The sequence below is a fragment of the Podarcis erhardii genome, assembly GCF_964252035.2.
Source record: "Podarcis erhardii genome assembly, chromosome: 4".
Taxonomy (NCBI): Eukaryota; Metazoa; Chordata; class Lepidosauria; order Squamata; family Lacertidae; genus Podarcis; species Podarcis erhardii.
Window position 1 is genome coordinate 13704005 of NC_138508.1, and position 22712 is coordinate 13726716.

A 22712-nucleotide genomic window follows, 5' to 3' on the forward strand; every position below is an offset into this window, starting at 1 on the left:
CCTGCCAGACAGAAGACGCCATCTAAGCAGTCTTGATATATAGTTGTCAGGCATTTTGTTTAGAAACATTAAATGAAGGAAATCTTTCAATGTTGATGTGAAACTCAAGATCCTTGACATCTGTTGAACATAAAATGTAAGATTAAACCATCTGTTTTAGGAGGCAATAGGGCAAGAAGGGCAAAAGGTGAGCTGGTAATTAAGATTCCATGTAAGATATATTATTACTTATATGTCATATATATAGCTCTTTGTCTCCCTTATAAGGGCAAGGAAATGGGTGTATCTTTTGTGGGTGTATCTTTTGTGATTGGTTCTACCAAACAGCCAATAGGAATTTCAACCAGGCTGATTGGACAGAGGCAGCCACAGGAGGAGCAAAGGGGGCTGGATTAAGGGAATATAAGTGCTGGCCAGAATGGCAGGAGGCCAGGCCAGAGCTTGGTAACCACGTACCACTGAGCCTCTTATTTATTTGTCTGACAAATAAATTACTATTTTAATTTCTCTATTGCTGCGTTGAATATTTCATTCCAGCTAAGCGTTAACCACAAGCAGGGTGCTACATTTTATGGTGCCCTGTGACTCGGATAAGTGGTCTGCTGGAACGCAGCCCCTTCGCCCTACTGGGCAGGGTACAAGAGAGAGGACAACTGCTTACCCAAAGCGCGCACTGGTAAATTTTTCCAGGGGGAACGCAGAAGACTCGTCTGTCTGATACCCTGCTCACTGGCGGCGACGGACTGGGGGAAACAGGGAACCAACCAAGGGTAAGTGCACAAAGGGATTTTTGGCCCTCCAATTAATTAGGAGGAAGAGAAGTCTTGATCAAACTTCTGCGTCTCAGTAAGGGGAAACTGAGTACGCTAGGTGGTTGGGTACATCAGATGGTGATCTGGTGTAGGGAAAGGGAAGGATTGGGAGGTAGAGTGTGGTGAAGTATCCAGCGCATTGTATGTGTGAGAAAGTACAGAGCAATCTGTAGCTGACCCGAGTGTGGAGTGGGCAGTACTTCGGTTCCTAGTAAGGCCGACTTCACTAGGCAAGGAAACCCACGAAGCGCGTCTGTGAGTGACTGAGTGGATACTTCACAGGGCCATACAATGGGAGTTGGGGGTTCAAAGGAGGAAAATACACCTCTTGAGTGTATGTTAAATAATTTTAAGAAAGCCTTCTCAGGGGCATATGGAGTCAAAATGACGCCAGAGCGCTTGAGAACGTTATGTGAACTAGAATGGCCAAAACAAATTACTGGATGGCCATCTCAGGGAACCTTTGATATAAATTTAGTAAGCAAACTTTGGACTGATATCGCCAAAGAAACTGGAGGGTGCCCAGAACAATTTCCATATATAGATTCCTGGCTGAGCACATTAAATAAAAATCCTCCATGGATAAGGGAATGCAAAGTCAAACGATGCAAATTATTGGCTGTAAAAGCCGAAGCTAGGAAAGGAATCTTGCCAAATAAACTCAAACCCATTTTTGAGGGGCCAGAGGAAGAGGTGCTTCCACCTCCACCCTATGCTCCACATCGAAGGGAGCTTAATCCAAACACTCCACCAGTTGTAACCCCAAGGCAAGAAACTGGAATGAATAATGGGAGTGGAGTCACAGAGCTTGATTCCTTGATAGATTATGATAAATATCTTCAGGAGGCATTGGAGTTCTATAATAAAGCCCAAGCAGAAGTGGTTATTCCACCTGTGACTCCTAATAGACCTCCATCTACAGTCTCCTTTAGTGGAACAACTGATTGCCCACCCCAAACCCCTGTGCATCCAAGTCCCAGAGAAATGTTACAGAAGTTACAGGGAGACCTTGCTCGGTCAGCAAGCAATACAGCCAGGCGTATAAAGCTGCTAAAAGAACGCCTTGCGACAGATACCATCCCCTATGATTTGAGGCCCCTAGAGCAAAGTGAAGAGAAAGGTCACGTAGTAGCCCCTCTTAGAAGAGTATTTGATGCACTTGAGGAGCCTGCGCTGGTTAATGGGCAACCCGGACCACGGCCACCTCGAACTTCGACCCTGCAATATATTCCATTCACAACTACAGATCTGATGAATTGGAAAACACACACCCCATCTTTTGCAGAAAAACCTCAGGCTATGATGGACTTGGTGACTTCAATAATAAATACTCATAGCCCTACTTGGACAGATTGTCGCCAGCTCCTGAATACTCTGTTCACCACTGAGGAAAGGAGAGACATAATTGAAAAGGCACAGATATATTTGCGTGAGCAGGCCAGAGCGGGAAATATTTATAATATTGACCGTCATCTCCAAGATAACTTTCCCTTGGAAGATCCTAATTGGGATCCAAACAATGCAATTCACCTGGCCAGACTTACCACCTACCGCCAGACACTTGTGCAAGGTATCCGCAGGGCATGCCAGAAGCCCACTAATATGTCTAAAGTCTCAGAAGGGTAGATGTGTTACCCATAACACTGTTTCGTGTTCGGTGTGCACCCACAAAAAGACTTAAGTTGTCACCTTTTGAGCTCCTGTATGGGAGACCGCCCTCCTTTGTTCAGGATATTCCAGCTGACCTTAAACAAATAGGAGATCATGTGACACAGGGACAAGTGCAATCTCTCTCCCGTGTTTTTGTTTCTCTTAACAGGTGGGCCCTCGAGCGCACGCCGTGCAGCATTGCCGAGCCGATTCATCAGTTCCAGGCTGGCGATAGCGTATGGGTGAAAGAGTGGAAACGCGATCCACTTGCACCTAAGTGGCGTGGACCTTACACCGTCTTGCTCTCTACTCCAACAGCGGTGAAGGTAGCTGAGGTGACCCCCTGGATTCATCACTCTCGTTTGAAGAAGTCTGAAGGCAGTTGGACGTGCAAAGGTGACCCCTCTAATCCTTTAAAACTAACTCTCTCCAAAAACCCCTGTATCTAGCCCTACCGGGAACGGGCTAGGTCACGGGCAACATTTGACGACCGGCCTGCTGCAGCCACAACCTGGAAGCTGGCTGACCTGCGCACGCCTGAAGCTTGAGGAGCGTCTGAACCAGCGACTGTGAACGGAAAGATTCTCTAATACAATTGATTGACTGCCCCCCCCTTGTGGAACAATTATCAGAGATATTACTCATTGGGGATCCTCGGGATATATGTTTTGGTCTTGGTGGTTCCCCATTTCTGTCACTGGGGGAATTATATTGGGGCTAATAATTATTTGCTATCACAATAAGGTAATCTTTTGTGGAAGGAATGCATATACTAGACATCAACATGATTTTATTATTAATCCTGATCCCTTGGGAAGGGGAAGGGTCCTTGAATCTGACCAAATTGGCTAAATATGGATTCAGCCATGACCACAATATGTGGGTAGGTTTAGCTGAAATGGTAGCTAATGTTGCAAATAGGACCAATTGCCTTGTTTGCTCTCTTGGGCCAGATGATTCAGAGGGAGGTATGCCCTTATTACCGATACCATTAGATGCTATTGGTATGGTAAGCGAAATGCCACACCAAACTGAAATACAGAATTTCCCCGGATGGAACTCAACTAAACCATTACGAGTTATACCTGTACAAGGCGAATTCTGTGTACATAAATCATCAGATGCAGCTGATTCTCCCATGATAGGCTCTTCTCATTGTCACTATACTTGGGATTATAAGAATAGTCATACCTGGGCACACGGTACTACCTATCGAACTCGGAATGCCTTGCCCTGTGCACCTCCTTTTATTCATGCATGGAAAGTGGTGTGGAACATAACTGTGACAGAAGAAGGCAATCTAACATACTGCACTGTGAACTCTCTACCCCTTTTGGTATTTCGCCTTCTGTATTCCCCGTACCAAAAACCTCAGACCCGATGGTTGTGGTGGATATGTGGAGAATGGGCATACAAGAAACTCCCTTCCAAATGGAGTGGGACTTGTTTCTTGGGTTGGGTATTACCACCAATGTGGATTATGCCCACTAGTTCGGCCAGGCGAACACGAAGGAATGCTGATATTTCTCATATAGCAGGAGGAAGTACCCAAAGTTGGAGCGGTACTGATGATTGGCCGCCAGAGCGCATTATAGCCTATTATGATCCTGCCTCCTGGAATCCTGGTGAGCTCATACAAGGGGCACGGGATCCTATTTATAATCTAAACAGAATAATTCGATTGCAAGCAGTAGTGGAACTTGTAACCAATGCAACGGCCCAGAGTTTGAGACTTATTGCACAACAGTTGGATGAAAGTAGAGCCGCCATTTTGCAGCTGAAAATGGGAATGGATTATGTACTTGCCAGGCAGGGAGGCCTATGTGGAGTCTTGAACTTGACAGGGAATGCCTGTTGCTTTAACATTTCTGATAATGGTGAGGCAATCCGTGTATTGGCCACAAAGATGGAGAATATAGCACATGTCCCAGTACAAACATGGGAAGGATGGGATATGGGATGGCTCACCAATTGGTTACCTAATGTCACAGGACTCAAAGGGATACTATTGTCTTGCTTGTTTTTCTTGACAGTAGTAGTATTGGTTTTATGTATGATGCCATGTATCATTTCATGTTTTAGAAGTACAATTAGCAAGATGGTTTCAAATGAAACTCTACCTCATATCATGGCCCTATACAGAGCTTTACCTCAGGAATATGATGAAGGTCAAGCTATCAAGGACACTTGGGATGAAGGTCCTTGAGCTTGAAAGGGGGGAATGAGGCATCTAATCATAAGCCTGCATTTTTATCAAAGCTTCTATATATTTCAATCAAGGCTTGTATTTAAAAATGAGCTTAAAAAAAAGGATTTTCAAATGTTTCATGCCAGGCAAAAGACCAGCTGCCTAAAAGAACCTTGGCAAGATGTTTTTCCTCCTAAGACAAGAAGGGCCCCATTGATTTATAGCAGGAAAAACAATTCTCAAAGTCATAAAAAGGGAGAATTACATATGCTGCCCCAAGGCTGAGAAAACACCATTAGGAATGGGGAAGATAATACTAATGTGCCTCCCAGTAAAATGAGCCAGATCTTCTTTCTAAGGTTGAAAGGCCAGGAGCAATGGGGAGAAACATTTAGCTGGAAAGAGAACATTTTTGGGGGAAGTCTTTTTCTAAAGCTGTTTCTTAAACTAAGAGAGTTAAAAAAGGTTAAAATGTGTTAAATGTTGGAAAGGCAACTGGCTTGGCAGAAGAAGCAGCTTCTTCCTATTTTATTTTGAGGCTGGAGAGGAGGGGGAAAGGGGGAGGTGCAAACTGAAGAGGCTTCTTTTAAAAGCTGTGTTTTATTGAGTTCCTTCCTTTTTACTTTGAAAAGCTTTATTCTTTTAAGAGGCTACCTATGATAAATGTATGAAATATATTAGCTTAAATATATTGGCTTAAATGTAATTATGCAAAGGATTTAAGGAATGCTAGATTCTTATTTCATATGGTTGTAAGAGTTGTATTTATCCTGAAATTAAGTCAGCCACCAGCCCCCCCCCTGCCAGACAGAAGACGCCATCTAAGCAGTCTTGATATATAGTTGTCAGGCATTTTGTTTAGAAACATTAAATGAAGGAAATCTTTCAATGTTGATGTGAAACTCAAGATCCTTGACATCTGTTGAACATAAAATGTAAGATTAAACCATCTGTTTTAGGAGGCAATAGGGCAAGAAGGGCAAAAGGTGAGCTGGTAATTAAGATTCCATGTAAGATATATTATTACTTATATGTCATATATATAGCTCTTTGTCTCCCTTATAAGGGCAAGGAAATGGGTGTATCTTTTGTGGGTGTATCTTTTGTGATTGGTTCTACCAAACAGCCAATAGGAATTTCAACCAGGCTGATTGGACAGAGGCAGCCACAGGAGGAGCAAAGGGGGCTGGATTAAGGGAATATAAGTGCTGGCCAGAATGGCAGGAGGCCAGGCCAGAGCTTGGTAACCACGTACCACTGAGCCTCTTATTTATTTGTCTGACAAATAAATTACTATTTTAATTTCTCTATTGCTGCGTTGAATATTTCATTCCAGCTAAGCGTTAACCACAAGCAGGGTGCTACAGAAGAGCAAGCAAAGAGTTCCAGGGAAACGTACAAATTTTATTTAGATTTCTGGCTCAAGTGGAAAATTGCCCCCTTTACATCTGCCTCTTGGGATTTGATTGGATTGTAACTGAGAGGGAGCTGAGTGCCCGTTTTGTGCTGTGGTAAAGTTTTGCCCTTTTGAAAAAAACACACAACACTCTTGAAAATCATTTCTGTTTCTTCTCATGCCTGTTCAAGTACAACTGTAGTGAGTATTCTGCAGTGAACATCTGTGAACTGGGGAGCTGTAATTGGCCCATTGCTGCTTATTCAAATGGCTCTTTTGAAGCTCCGTGATTTGGAGAGCTCTAAAACTGAAGCAGTTCTCTCCCCCCTTCTTGTTGTTTCTTTTCTGAAGGCCTAAAAATTGCTTTAAGATAGTGAGTCTATTGTTCCACTTAACTGTCAATGCATTGTCCCTCAAAGGACAGAACTGAATGGGCTACAGCTGCTGTCTGGGTTCAGCAAGGGAGGGAAACACACACAAAAATAGTCAATTATATTTATTTATCTTTTATAGGAAGCTAAGATGCTGTCAGGCCTGGGAGCATCTGGTTCAACAAGTCAGTGAGTTTCCTTCGAATCAAGAACCAAAATGCAAACACACACACACTCTAGCAATGGACAAAGTGGTCAATTTTAGTTTCCCATAGTTTCTAATAGATCAGTTGTAAATTCAGTTCTAAACATTTGTGCAGAAATTTGTGATTAAAAAAAAAACCCTCATGAAAATTTGTCAGCATTTTAGTGCAAATTTCTGTGCGCACTCTTGTAAGCAGTTCTGATTAATGTACACATTTCTGCAAGCAACTTTCCTTAATAGAAAACATTATTTTCACTAATATATGTGCTTTTATGGACACTTTACCCAAGTATGGGCATTTTTGAAAAGTGCATTTCGGAGTTGTGGAGGACAACTGTGGTTCAGTTCACATACTGGCCTGAGAAGTGTGAATTAGGTGGTTTTTCATTAAAAGGCAAATGGAATCAAATCTATTCCCCATCTCTAAGAAGGAGGGAGCAAAATTATATGGAAGAGGGAAAAGGAGGAAGGCGGATTTAATTGGTCTGAACCAGCGAAATCTGTCCAACTCAATCTGAATATGTATTATATTACACCATCCAACTGCACATAAAAGCTTTGGCACCAACTTCTCACCATAAGGAGCCTGTCTCCAACTTGCAACCTCCCGTCCTTCTGCGCTGCGCCTCCATCAATAATTTTAGTAACATAAATACTGTTGTCTCCAGGAATGTGCTGATTCCCCACACCTCCGGCGATGCTGAAACCCAGACCTAGGGAAGAAAATGGAAAAGCTTTCTTCAAAGCGGGCAGAGAACATTTGCTGAGCTAATGTACAGGGAGATCTGGGCATGCGGTCATTGAACGAAAGCTAGGCATGAACATTCAGGGCTGCCTCGTATTGAGTTAGCTCCACACGGAGTAGAATGCAGTAGACGCAGGTTCTGCAAGCTCCTCTAGTCTTGTTTTTTTAAAAGAAATGTCCTATTCCCCACAAGCAATCGCACCAGGCTCAGTAAGCTCCCGCTTCATTCACAAGCAGCCAGGTTTCTTACTTGGCACCTGTGTGAAAATTTTCATTTTCTGAAAAGCGATTCCAGTGACAAGGGGAGAAGAGATGTAATAGCAGATTTTGTGGCCCGTAATTTTTATTTCATGGCTATTCTCTTTGGAAAGAAGGGATGTCATAACACACTGGCATGATTAGAGATGGCTGCAAATGGAAATATATTTTAAGAGGGAAAAAACCCTGAACTATTTCTGGATATCTGTGAAGATTCTGTAAATTATGGCTTTCTGTAAGAGGAGGGGGGGGGGGGAAAGTGATATAAGCTCCAGCTAGCAGGCTGGTTAAAATAAAGTACCATCTCATTCCCTAGGGAAGAAACAGAATTATTTTCATAACCACAGAGAGATTTCTCAAAAATAAAAGCGCACATAGTTTGCCCATTTCTATTTTCAAAGGGTTGGAGCAGTTGTGGGATCTCCTGGCACATCTAGAGAGCTTTCTGCCATCGTCCCAGCCCTTCCTTGGTCTTCTTCTAACACACTTGCATATAGAACAGGCACAGGCAAACTCGGCCCTCCAGAAGTTTTGGGACTACAACTCCCATCATCCCTGACGACTGGTCCTGTTAGCTAGGGATCATGGGAGTTGTAGTCCCAAAACATCTGGATGGCCAAGTTTGCCTATGCCTGATATAGAACAACCCTGTGGGCAAAGCCAAGGACACAAGTCCTTCCCGCTCACCATACTTTTCCATGTATAAAAGTAAAGGGATCCCTAACCATTAGGTCCAGTCATGACCGACTTTGGGGTTGCGACGCTCATCTCGCTTTATTGGCCAAGGGAGCCAGCGTACAGCTTCTGGGTCATGTGGCCAGCATGACTAAGCCGCTTCTGGCAAACCAGAGCAGCGCACGGAAACGCCGTTTACCTTCCCGCCAGAGTGGTACCTATTTATCTACTTGCACTTTTGACGTGCTTTCAAACTGTTAGGTTGACAGGAACAGGGACCGAGCAACGGGAGCTCACCCCGTCACGGGGATCCGAACCGCCGACCTTCTGATCAGCAAGCCCTAGGCTCTGGGGTTTAACCCACAGCGCCACCCGCGTCCCCTTTCCATGTATAAGACGAGGTTTTCTCCAGATAAAATCACGTCAAAAATTGGAGCTCGTCTTATACATGGATAGTACAGAGTGGGGATGGGGGATTGGTTCCTGTCGCGAGCAGCAGATTGTCAGCAGCAACAGCGCTGATTATTGGTGTCTGCGACAAGGTCAAATTGCTGTTCCTGCAGCAAATGGGCAGTTGATTGGTGGCTCTTGTCAGCGAGCAGGCACAAAAAAGCTCAACAACTTTGGGCAATTTCCCCCCATTTTCTGAATTTTGAGTCCCCCCCAAATAGTCTTATACACAAAAAAATACAGTAATTGATTGTAGGGATGGAGCAGCCCCTTGTCCACACTGCGTATGCAAAAGTAAGAGAGAAGGTGGGGTGGAATCTAGGTGTTTTGAACCCCCTGGACTTGTGCAACTATATAATGCTATATTCTTTGGGCCAACACAATGTCTGCATGCATGAGGATTGAAGGCCTTGCACAACGTGGCTCCAAACATTAAATAATAACAATAAGAGTAACCACAGATATTATTATTAATATGAAATAAAAGAATTAATCCTGCCTGTGCCTAGCATACCAAGCCTTTAAAAAAAAAAAGAGGAAAAAATGTTTTCAAAATCTTGATGGAAGAAACAGGGCAGCATAAAAACGGGCATGACCAGACAGCAGCTATCGTGTGTGTGTGTGTGTGTGTATATATATATGAAATTATGCAGGCCAATTTCCTCTGTAGGGGCTGTCATGCCTCCAAATTTCATGCCCTGTGCGAAAAAACAGAAAGTAAGAAAGTTATGCCCCGTTCTGGTTTTGCAATGCAAGTCAATGGGATTTCTGGCTATTTTCAAATTTCCCAATCCAGATTTTGATCCAGGGCAGGCTGGAATTGGTCCAGCTTGATCCAGACCAGATCTGATCTGGATTTACAAATTGGGGCCACAAATCAAGGGTCTGTGCATAGCCCTACTATTTACTATTTACCCTGCCCTTTGACAACCAAGTGGTATATCAAAACAAATTCCTTCCAGTAGCACCTTAAAGACCAACTAAGTCAGTTCTTGGTATAAGCTTTCGTGTGCATGCACACTTCTTCAGATACCTTGCACATGCATTTCGTGCATGCACACGAAAGCTCATACCAAGAACATGCATGCACACGAAAGCTCATACCAAGAACTGACTTAGTTGGTCTTTAAGGTGCTACTGGAAGGAATTTGTTTTGTTTTGACTATGGCAGACCAACACGGCTACCTATCTGCAAGTGGTATATGTTACTATAAAATGGAGGTGTTGTTTTTATGTGGAAAATGTTTTGGATCTCACCTTTATCAGGACACACACACACACACACACACACACAAGCTCATAGCAATAACAAACACACACAAGCTCATAGCAATAACAAACTTAGTTGGTCTCTGAGGGGCTACTGGAAGGATTTTTTTATTTTTTATTTTGTTTCGACTACGGCAGCCCAACATGGCTACCTACCTGTAACACACACACACACACACAGTTCACCCTATAATCTTACTGTAATTTCTTTTCACTGTTTTTAATATTATATTTTTAAACTGTAGGAACGCACCCCTGGTGAAGGGTGGGTAGGGAATCCAATCAATCAATCAATCAATCAATCAATCAATCATACATTGCAATGAGACTAGGGTCAGAACGAACTGTGAAGGAGGAACCCTAAACATTGTGATTGGAGCCAAAACCAATTTAACAATCACAGGAAAGAAACTGTCCAAGGAAGAAATGAATACATGTCCAGGGCGTGCTATCTAAACTGAAGTTGACAGGGCGGAATGATAGAGATTGTTCAGCATGAGAAGGAGCCAGCCTCTATATTTCTGCTGAGTGTCATTTATTCCTTCTAAATTGATAACCATAGGAATCAATTTCTGTCCAAAAGGAAAGGAGCATCATGACATCCTCATAAGAAGTTGGCAGGCAATATTCCGGCAAGCAAACATTTAACTGATAACGCCAAACCTGCTGACAAAGCTGTGATCTTCTGGGAGGCGACCCCCTAACCCTGAGTGTCTCTTATATGGCACATGCTTTTGAAGGAGCAAAATACCGATCACTCTTTGAGAAACAATAAATAAGTGTGGGACTTCCATGAGTTCCTTTGGAAAGCCACGAAGCATTCTGCTGATTGGATTAGATGGGCACCTTTTCGCTCTTCCTCTATCACTGGGCCTAAATCAACTCTACCCACGAAAAATCAATAGCTTCCACCACCTACCGAGTTAAAGGGCAGGAGGGCTCTTGTGCATTAAACCTTTAGAGAAAAGGTAAGTAAGAAAGAGACATGATAGAAGTTTATATAATTATATGTGACATGGAGAGAATGGAAAGAGAAAAGTTTTTCTTCCTTTCATAACACTAGAACCAATGGACACCTGGGACTTCTGGGGAGGAAGATAGCGGAGTAGACATCGCTTGTAGACTGTTCATCAACAGAGATAATTATGTGGTGATTAATGATAGACAAGCCATAAATCATAGTTATCACATTCTCTCTGGGAAGAGAGAGAGAGAACGGGGATTACTCTCTGATGCTCTGAAAACGTTGCTTTCCATGCTGGGAGATTTAGAGCAGAGGAACTTCAATCGTACCCAAACACCACATAACAGTCTGGAGGGTCGGGGTCAGTCCTTGGGGCATAAGGTTGGCAAAACCTCCCTTTCTTTCTTTACTTTTGAGACTATTATTTACTTCATTCCTTTTATTTTATTTTTTGCTTTTTTATTATTTAGATTGGTTTTTTTTTTTTTTGTATTGCATGCTGAAAAAGTTTCAATAAATATTTATGAGCCTGGGGAGAACTCAAGAACACCCAATGGATCTGAAGACTGGAAGTTTCAGGACAGATGAAAGAATGTACTTCTTCATGCCGCGTATAATTAAACTGTGGAACACCCTCCCACAGGAGGCAGCAATGGCCACCAATCTATATGGCTTGAAAAGAAGTTACCAGGATACTAGTTCAGGAGGGGAGATTGCTCTTGTGCTCAGGACCTGCTTGCCAGCTTCCCAGCTATGCTGGGAACTTAAGTGGCTAACCCTGGTTCCCGGCAGATTTTGCTGTAGGATTGCTACAGTAGCCCTGTCCATTAACTTCAGTGAGTCTGCTCTGAGTAAGACTAGCACTGACCACTGTCCTATGCCTGATCTAGCAGGCTGGTTCTTGTGGGTTGAGCTATGAGAAATGGATTGAAGAACTACACCAGACATAAGTAACAAAGCATGAAGTTTTAGAACTACTTGATGTCAGGAGCTCGAGTAGGACCCTGGCAGAGAAACATGCCCGATTGGCATGTTCTCTCCCTCCTGGTCTTTCGTTTGGGAGCTTCATGCTTACAACCTTTCTTCTGCCCAAACATCACAGCGACCGATGCCAACTGACACCAGCACAGTTAGGGATCCGCAGAGCTTGTGCATCATGCGTATAAGACCTCAGCAAATCAGCATTTTGGCTAATCTACTTTATTTACATATAAACACACATGGAGCACTACAACATGGCTCCCTCTCTCTCTAGCATCAGGCAGTAAAGAGAAAAAAGACAAAGGACAATAGTCCCACTTCACGGAACACAGTAACACAAACATCCTGTTTCCGTCACTTCCCACTCTGTGGAGTCAAAACATATACTGTCATGTGATAGACAAAAATCCCATGACTACAATCATGGAGCAGGAATTCTAACACTTAAAACATTAAGGAAACAAAACTAAATAAAGTCCTGTGGCATTTGGCTGGCCATGACAAAGGCCGAGTGCTGGCCTCGATAAAACTTTTCTCTGATTAAAGGAAATGTTATACACACACACTATTCTCTTACAGAATTTATTCCTCTGCATTTTTCTGCCTCTGTGCTTATACTCTCTGCACTGGAGCATTAGCAGGTAAACTCCAATGGGAAATGAAACAAAATCAAAGTGTAGGAAACTGCAATTTATTCCAGGTCACTAGACCGATGGCAGCTGTCTCTTTTCCTATTAAGTTCACACTGCATACTCAGTCAAGGGAGTGAGGGAATCATTTGCCCTGGAAAGATGAAGAAAAGTGAACCTATATGCCTGCATTTGAAATTTATGGTCACATAAGCCATGCAAAGCAGACGTTTAAAGACTTGAGTAAGGTGTACGATTGCATTAGATTAGATTTTAACCTGGTGGATCTTCCTTGTACTGAGGTTCAAACAGAGACAATCCAAGATTTCATCTGGGGTAGTGGTGCTCAGAATGCCAATTTCCCCTCTCCCCAAGACTAGGTCCATTTAAAGTTAGGACTAGCCCTCTTCCACCTGGGATTTGCACTCTGTCACTCCAACAACGCAAATCTGGTTGCCAGTTTGTTTCTGGGCCCAGTTCAAGGCGCTCATATGGTTTAAAGCTCTAAATGACTCAGACCCCAAATATCTGAAAGACCACCTCCTTCCCTTAGGACTCCCTTGGTTATTAACATTGGCAGATGGGGCCCTCTTGGTTGTTCCACTGCCCTCAGCAGCTGTGTGTGTGTGTGTGTGTGTGTGTGTGTGTGTGTGTGTGTGTGTGACTTCTGTGTGTCAGTCCCTAAGTTGTAGAACTCGCTCCTCACAGAAATGAAACTGGTACCTATGTTATACAGCTTTCAGCAAATGCTGAAGACACACCTCTTTATCCTGTCTTTCGACAGCTGAATTGCATTTTTTTTTTAGGACATCCCCTAAGTTTTGAGATTGTAAGCTGCTTTAAACCATTTTTAATGTGTTGTAATTGTTGTAACCCACCCTGGGACTTTAGGGTGAAGGGTGGGTGACTAATTAAAAGAGTAACATAACATAAGAAAAGCATGCTGGAACAGGCCAATGACCCATCTAGTAGAAGAAGAGTTTGGATTTGATATCCCGCTTTATCACTACACAAAGGAGTCTCAAAGCAGCTAACATTCTCCTTTCCCTTCCTCACCCACAACAAACACTCTGTGAGGTGAGTGGGGCTGAGAGACTTCAGAGAAGTGTGACTAGCCCAAGGTCACCCAGCAGCTGCATGTGGAGGAGCAGGGAAGCGAACCCAGTTCACCAGATTACGAGTCCACCGCTCTTAACCACTACACCACACTGGCTCTCATCACAACTACCTGACATTGAGAAGACATCTGAACGCAGCCCTGTTCAGGGAAGTTTTTAATATTTAATGCTGTATTGTTTTTAACACTCGATTGGGAGCCGCCCAGAGTAGCTGGGGAAATGCAAAGGTGATGATGATGACATTTTGCATTATATCACACTTTTCCATCAAGGAGATCCAAGTGGCATATGTGGTTCTCCCCCTCCTCATTTTATCCTCACACCAATCCTATGAGGTAGGTTAGGCCCAAGGTCACACAGTATATTCTGTGGCCGGGAAGAGTTGTCAATCCTGGTCTTCCAGGTCCTAGTCCAACTCTTTAACCACTCTGCCACACTGTAATTCCGCCCACCACAAATCTCACCCAGTTACATTTTCAACATGTGTTTTACTTAAGCAGGGCCTGCCAAACTCTTGTTTTGGGCAAGGTCTGGTAGAAACTGTAGTTGTCACATTATTATTGCTAGGAGTATCCCGATTTCATTACAGGGCTTGCATATGAAACCCTCCCTATCTGAATTTCTTTCTGAAACTGCTGAGCATGCACAATTTTCAGTTTACACCTCCTTGCTATGGAGGTAACCAATGTGCACCGGGACATATATGTAATATTGATGAAAAACAGTCAAGGGGGAATTGTGATCCTACTGCATGATGGCCCCAATATTCCTGCACAGAATTATGCATGCAGTGAATACAGTGAACAGAGAGGTTCACAATCTCTCCTTGAACTCAGGGACACCCAATGAAGTTGAATGTTGAAAGATTCAGGACAGAAGGAAGAAAGGACTTCTCCGCATAGCTAAACTCAGATGATCCAAGTGTCCCTATCTTCCAGGGACATCATGGATTTACAGAACCTGTCCTGGCTTTTGATTGATCCCGGAATGTCTCACTTTTCCTTAGGACATCTCTATATGCATCGGAGAAATGTTGGAGGGTATGGTAAAGGTAAAGGTAAAGGGACCCCTGACTATTAGGTCCAGTCGTGACCGACTCTGGGGTTGCGGTGCTCATCTCGCTTTATTGGCAGAGGAAGCCGGCATACAGCTTCCGGGTCATGTGACCAGCATGACTAAGCCACTTCTGGCGAACCAGAGCAGCACACGGAAACGCCGTTTACCTTCCCACCGGAGCGGTACCTATTTATCTACTTGCGCTTTGAGGTGCTTTCGAACTGCTAGGTTGGCAGGAGCAGGGACCGAGCAACGGGAGCTCACCCCGTCATGGGGATTCAAATCGCCAACCTTCTGATAGGCGAGTCCTAGGCTCTGTGATTTAACCCACAGCGCCACCCACGTCCCATAGGAGGGTATGGTAGGACGTCCCTATTTTCATTGGAGAATTGTTGGAGGGTATGGAGTTATGCGACCCCTGAGCCAAGGAGATAAGTAACTGTGCAACCTTTATAAGACATCTGAAGGCAGCCCTGTATAGTTTTATTATGTTTTTATATGTGCTGGAAATCACCCAGAGTGGCTGGGGCAACCCAGTCAGATAGGCAGGGTATTATTATTCTTGTTTTTCTTGTTATTCTTATTATTGACATTCCTATTTTCATTGAAGAAATGTTGGGGGGTATGTAAACTACGGAATTGGCTCCCATAAAAGACAGTGATGACCACTGTCCTGGATGGCTTTAAAAGAGGATTAGACAAAGTCATGGACGATAAGGTGATATATTGATGGTTACCAGCCACAAGGGTTATGTTCTACCTTCACCACTGGAGGCAGTATATCTCCAAATACCAGTTGCTAGGAATCGTAGTGAGAAGTGTTCCGCTTGCAAGCTTACCACGGACATCTGCTTGGCCACTGGGGAAAAAGGATGTTGAACTAGATGGGCCCGTGGCCTGATTCAGCTGGGCTCTTCTTACATATATTATTATGTTCCTTTCTATGTGCTATTTTGAACTGCTACGTTGGCAGGAGAAGGAACGAAAAATGGGAGCTTACCCTGTCATGGGGATTTGAACCGCCAACCTTCTGATCAGCAAGCCCTAGACTCTGTGGTTTAACCCACAGCGCCACCCATATCCCTGCTCCAGCCAACCTAGCAGTTCAAAAGCACAAAGTGCAAGTAGATAAATAGGTACTGCTCTGGCGGGAAGGTAAACGGCGTTTCCATGCGCTGCTCTGGTTCACCAGAAGTGGCTTAGTCATGCTGGCCACATGACCCGGAAGCTGTACGCCGGCTCCCTCGGCCAATAAAGCGAGATGAGTGTCGCAACCCCAGAGTCATCCGCAACTGGACTTAATGGTCAGGGGTCTCTTTACCTTTTTTAATGTGCTATTTTAATCAGCGCACATATGCACCTGTGCAGATTGGAAACTTTGAAGTGAGGGGAGCAGCAACGTGAATAGAAAACTCCAGCAAACTGTGAGCATGCCAGTACTGAAATTAATTTGAGAAATCTCTCCAAATTAAATTGGGAGGCAGGCAGAGTGTGGAGCTCAGTCAACCCTCAGAACAATAACAATGAAATGGAACATGGGACATCTGCTCATCCCTAACTCAGGAGGGGGATCCAACGAACGCCCCACACTCTGTGCAATGCCTTAAATAGAATAGAACGCCGCAAGACGACAATCAGGGGCTCTACAGGATTGCATTAGTAACAGCATTTGAAAGTGGGCGCAGTCTTTCTACATAAAATGAGACGTTTCTAATCAAACCACGCAATGCAGCTAAGCAAAGAATCAGACAATCGCCATGTTCAATTAGTCATGGGTGTCTGCTGCCAAGGGCACCCTGACAAAACAGAAAATGTGCACTTGCATTCTACAGAAAAGTGGGGGGCGGGAGAGAGAATGATTGAAATCTGAAGAGATACACTGACCATTTCCAAAAAAGAGAAGTCAACCACATTGATTCTTGTAGTGAACAGGCTTTGGGGGGGGGGGTGTTGAGTTGGGGGGGGTGTATTTTCAAATTGGGCATGTGGGAAAAGGTCACTTTACAAAAAGAATGGGGGAAGGAAGGAAGCAATTGACGCAAGATCTGTTCTTGAAATATGTGTGCTGTTTAATGAAGAGCCCAAGATGAGCTCTGAGCCTTAGGGAAAAAACCAGAAGAACATGCTGCTCTGCCTTCTGTTCAGCCAACCAACTTTGCAATGAGTTGATGAAACGAAGGTCTCCTTAGAATGCCTTCACCCACACAGCTAAAATGTGTGTTTTTCCAAAACCATGGTGATTTTCTTCCGGTTGATGATGTGGAAAGCCTGGTCTTTTTCTCCACAGCACGGAAGTCTTTGTGTCTTTTGTCTCGGGACCCTAGGAAGTTGTCTTGTACCAAGTGGAGGTGCTTTTCTCAAACCTCTTCCATGGTTTCAAACCATGGCAGTGGCAACCCCAACTATCCAACTGAATGGCTCAGTCAATGCAGCATGAGACTTTGAATATCAGGGTTGTGGGTTCGAGGTCCACATTGGGCAAAAGATTCCTGCATTGCAGGGGGTTGGACTAGATGACCCTCGTGGTCCCTTCCAACTCTACAATTCTAAGATTACAGGGACTTGCTGCTTCTGTGCCCCAGCAGCCGCTGTCCAGGTAAGCAGCACTGATGCCTGCGTCTACTGGGTCGACTCCACCCTTTCACACATGCCCCTACTGCTATATATGTTGCCTTGAGCAGCTTGGAGGAAAGGTGGGTTAAAAGTGTGTCACATAGAGGAGGGAGAAAGGTTGTTTTCTGCTGCTCCAGAGAAGCGGACACAGAGCAATGGTTCCAAACTACAAGACAGAAGATTCCACCTAAACATTAGGAAGAACTTCCTGACAGTAAGAGCTGTTCGACAGTGGAATTTGCTGCCAAGGAGTGTGGTGGAGTCATCTTCTTTGGAGGTCTTTAAGCAGAGGCTTGACAACCATATGTCAGGAGTGCTCTGATGGTGTTTCCTGCTTGGCAGGGGGTTGGACTCGATGGCCCTTGTGGTCTCTTCCAACTCTATGATTCTATGATTCTATGAAAATAATAATTAAGTCCCATCCTAGCCCTAAGACAAGACCTACCAAGAAAAATAAAGAACTTATGTATGCTACAACAGCGGCAAGAGTCTTGATAGCACAAGGATGGAACATTGAGGAAATCACAATGAAAGAATGGTGGCAAGAAAAACTGATGAGTTATGCAGAACTGGCTAAATTGACATACAAACTGCGGGACAAGGACAACTGTGACTTTAAGGAAGAATGGAAGCTTTTTACAAATTATCTAAAAAGACAACAAAATGAACTGGACTCCTTGGCAGGGTTTGAATAAACATACATAAGCTTATTGGTTGATAACATGATAGATAGATAACTATAGATAACTAAGGGTATATACAATTTTATAACATGCAGAGAATAATATGTGCTGAGAAATCAGAGAGAGGATCTGAGGGAAATCTCGGGGGGGGGGAGAGTTTGAAAGGTGGGGGAAAAAGGGGGGAAATGAATATGATATGTTTTGATAGTTGGTATGTTGAAATTGTTAATAAAAATATTTAATAATAATAATAATTAAGTCCCCCTGAAGCATTAATTCCAGTAGTGATGTATGGAAGTATGGAAGTGAGAGCTGGACCATAAAGAAGGCTGATCGCCGAAGAATTGATGCTTTTGAATTATGGTGCTGGAGGAGACTCTTGAGAGTCCCATGGACTGCAAGAAGATCAAACCTCTCCATTCTGAAGGAAATCAGCCCTGAGTGCTCACTGGAAGGACAGATCCTGAAGCTGAGGCTCCAGTACTTTGGCCACCTCATGAGAAGAGAAGACTCCCTGGAAAAGACCCTGATGTTGGGAAAGATTGAGGGCACAAGGAGAAGGGGACGACAGAGGGCAAGATGGCTGGACAGTGTTCTCGAAGCTGCCAGCATGAGTTTGACCAAACTGCGGGAGGCAGTGGAAGACAGGAGTGCCTGACGTGCTCTGGTCCAGGGGGTCACGCTGAGTTGGACACAACTAAACGACTAAACAACAACAGAAGCATTAGTTCTGGAGAGCTGTTCCCCAATGCAACAGCAGTTGTGTGTGCAATTTGGATGTGATAAAATTTGGGAGACAAATTCAGCTCAGAAGTCTCACCCTTTCCTTATCCGTCTTTTACTTATTCGGACCCTATGCTGGAAGCAACACACAAATCAAAATATCCGTATCAGGAGTGACTGCCCGCTCTTCTGATTACCCAGATTCCCAGCTGGCACTGGAAGGAACTAAAGCTACTCTGACGGGCATCACTCTTCCTGCCAGGCTTATCTCCTGTCAAACCATGCTCATAAGAGCAGTTTTAAGTTCTAGGCAAGGGTGCCAACTGGATGCAACGGAGCCAAGAGATAAGCATGAAGTGACATGAAGACAACAGTTGTTAGCTTGCTTGTACTAAATTGGAAACCTGCAGAGCTATGGAATTCCTGGGGAAGATGTTGGACATGCATTCCTTAGTGTTTTCAGGTCTTATTGTGATAACTTTTCCATACTGGGGCATATAGGAATGTGACATCTCCACCGTTGCAAAAGCTCGTTAATGATGCCCGTTGCATTCAAGGCCGTTCAAAGTCTGCTCCCTGGTTGGTGGAAGAGAAATGCGAGGGGGACCCTTTGGCAGAATTTCTGCAGAAGGAGGGGAATTTCTCCAACAATTTCTCAGAGGTTGGTCGCACTGCCACACCCCAGAAGAGCCTTCCTGGATTAGGCCAATGCACTCCCATTATATGCGACTATAGCCACATTCACACCATACATTTAAAGCATTGTGATACCACTTTAAACAGTCGTGGCTTCTCCTAAAATGTTCACTGGGAAGAGGAATTGATTGTGAAAACCACTCTGAGAATTGCAGCTGTGGAGAGGAATTCCTAATAACTCTCAGCACCCTTAACAAACTACAGCTCCCACAATTCCCACAATATGCTTGCTATATGCTGCCTCCAGGATCAGAGCCAACATTTCTATAAATACAAAACACTGGGGATAAACATTGGGGCAATGGAAGGCTATTACCTTCACACTTTGCTTGTAGGCTTCCCAGAAGTATCTGGTTGGCCACTGTAGAAAACAGGAGGCTGGATTAGAATCATAGAATCATAGAATCATAGAATCATAGAATCATAGAATCATAGAATCATAGAATCATAGAATCATAGAATCATAGAATCATAGAATCATAGAATCATAGAATCATAGAGTTGGAAGAGACCACAAGGGCCATCGAGTCCAACCCCCTGCCAAGCAGGAAACACCATCAGAGCACTCCTGACATATGGTTGTCAAGCCTCTGCTTAAAGACCTCCAAAGAAGGAGACTCCACCACACTCCTTGGCAGCAAATTCCACTGTCAAACAGCTCTTACTGTCAGGAAGTTCTTCCTAATGTTTAGGTGAAATCTTCTGTCTTGTAGTTTGGAACCATTGCTCCGTGTCCGCTTCTCTGGAGCAGCAGAAAACAACCTTTCTCCCTCCTCTATGTGACATCCTTTTATATATTTGAACATGGCTATCATATCACTTAGGCTTTTGCAGGACTCTGATTACTGGCTTGCTTGGACTACGTCCCGGGCTCTGACCCCACTGGGACATGACTGGATCATGCAAGCATGTTCACCGTTTCTTTTTATCTTTGACAACTCAGATGCAATTCACTCATTCATGCCGTCCCTTGATGTATATGACCTTTGTCACACATAAGTAGAGATGTGCACACGCGGCCAAGATTTGGCTTATATCTATATTAAAAAACAAACAAACAAAAAGCACACTGATCCATTTCAGAGCTATTCTTTGCAATCTATGGACTTGATTCCTTAGCTGCTATTCATAAAGCAAGATTCTGCATTTCCCCTTCTACTTTAATGAGGAGATTAAGCCTGCCAAATTGTAGACAAATAGGTCCAGAGATTTCTTGTGTAGGACATAAAAAGCATTCATTTTCTTCCATTATCCATTATGGAGTGGGGTTTTAAAACCCAAATTAAACATTTGGCTGGGAGAGAGAGACATTTGCAGGCTGGCTGTCCCCTCTCCTTACTGCCAGGCTGCCCCCCCCAAAAAAACACACACACACACACACTTTCTGACAACTCCAGATCACTCTGGGCAGCATTGCTGGGGCGATCTGGGGCTGCCTCACTCTGTTCTGCCCAAATCTAAAGTTGGCCATTATGATTTGCTTTCTGGGATTCAGCTGGAACCAGTACTTGATGCCGCAAATGGGCCGTTCAGATGTTGCTAATGGGTCACTGGCAACTTTGTGTGTGTGTTTTTTAAAAAAAGAAACTTAAGGGATTTTCTGCAGAAAGGGTAAATCTTGATTAAATTCAGACAGAGGGATTCCGGCTGGCATTTTGATGCCAAAGTCATGTGCGGATGCTGCGCACTTGCCTGTGTGAGCAGCACTGATCCCACAACAAATGCCCATCTGGAAGCACCCACAGAGACAAGGCAACTTATCTCCTATTTGCAGCGGCAGAAACCAATGAGCTAAGATGAAACCAATGAGAACCCCGAAGGTTCCCTCTCTCCAGTTTTATTTTTGGCACAAATGTGACCTTTTCCCTTGTTCTTCATGCTTCAGAAAACAAGAGCCCTGCCTGCAGGCGAGACAACAATTGACACATGTGGCCCAGACAGTATAAACTGACAGTGGTAGGGAGCAAGCAGAGAAAGGATGAGCGGACTAGGGCCCAGTAGCTGGAAGCCAACTGGCAGGCCGGACAGCTTTGGGAAAATGACGGGGTCCACCATGCACAGCAAGCTCTGCGCAATCTCATTTAGGCAAAGGGCTTTGAGCAAATCCAAAACGCAGAAAGCACTGCCATCAGGAGCCCTAACAAAAGGAAGAACAAGTAGGAAAGGATTAGGTTGATGGGAACTTCTCCAGCGAGATTTCCCAGAGCCTTCAGGGCTTCTGCTTCTGGTATCTGCAGCCAGCTTATAAGCAGATCCTGTGTTTTACACACCACCATAAAGAAGGCTGATCACCGAAGAATTGATGCTTTTGAATTCTGGTGCTGGAGGAGACTCTTGAGAGTCCCAAGGACTGCAAGAAGATCAAACCTATCCATTCTGAAGGAAATCAGCCCTGAGTGCTCACTGGAAGGACGGATCCTGAAGCTGAGGCTCCAATACTTTGGCCACCTCATGAGAAGAGAAGACTCCCTGGAAAGGAACCTGATGTTGGGAAAGATGGAGGGCACAAGGAGAAGGGGATGACAGAGGATGAGATGGTTGGACAGTGTTCTCGAAGCTACCAGCATGAGTTTGACCAAATTGCAGAAGGCAGTGGAAGACAGGAGTGCCTGGCGTGCTCTGGTCCATGGGGTCACAAAGAGTCGGACACGACTAAACGACTAAACAACAACAATACAAAAACGGGCTGTCTTTTGAGAAGCTTCAGAAATGGCACATTGCTCATGTTGTTGCTGTCTGATGAATTTGATCTCCTTTTATAAATCTTCATGATGGACTTGCTTCAAGCGTCAGAGCCCATTGAGTTCTGCCTTGAGCTGTTGAGTGCCCTGCCTCTCTTCCCTTCCCTTTCCCTGCCCTCACTTCCTGTTGTATTTGGCTCCTCTTTTATCTTACTTCTCATGGGGATAAGGTTGGGCACTGTGAGAAAAGGGTGGGCCTTTGGAATGAATCAGCAGGACTCTTCTTAGGTAAAGGTAAAGGTAAAGGTAAAGGTAAAGGTAAAGGGACCCCTGACCATTAGGTCCAGTCGTGACCGACTCTGGGGTTGCGGTGAACATCTCGCTTTATTGGCCGAGGGAGCCAGCGTACAGCTTCTGGGTCATGTGGCCAGCATGACTAAGCCGCTTCTGGCAAACCAGAGCAGCGCACGGAAACGCCGTTTACCTTACCGCCGGAGTGGTACCTATTTATCTACTTGCACTTTTGACGTGCTTTCAAACTGTTAGGTT

The 22712-nt window shown here is 44.3% G+C and overlaps 1 protein-coding gene across 1 annotated transcript in view; it reads right to left on the bottom strand.

The window, feature by feature from the left end:
• Window positions 1–22712, bottom strand: part of DLG2 (discs large MAGUK scaffold protein 2) — an 880772-nt gene that overhangs the window by 201881 nt on the left and 656179 nt on the right. The window contains exons 12-13 of the mRNA XM_081859540.1: window positions 21435–21619; window positions 7199–7335 (exon numbers count right to left, since the gene is read on the bottom strand). Of these exons, the coding sequence (XP_081715666.1) occupies window positions 7199–7335; window positions 21435–21619 (322 nt within the window). The remainder of the gene's footprint in view (window positions 1–7198; window positions 7336–21434; window positions 21620–22712) is intronic.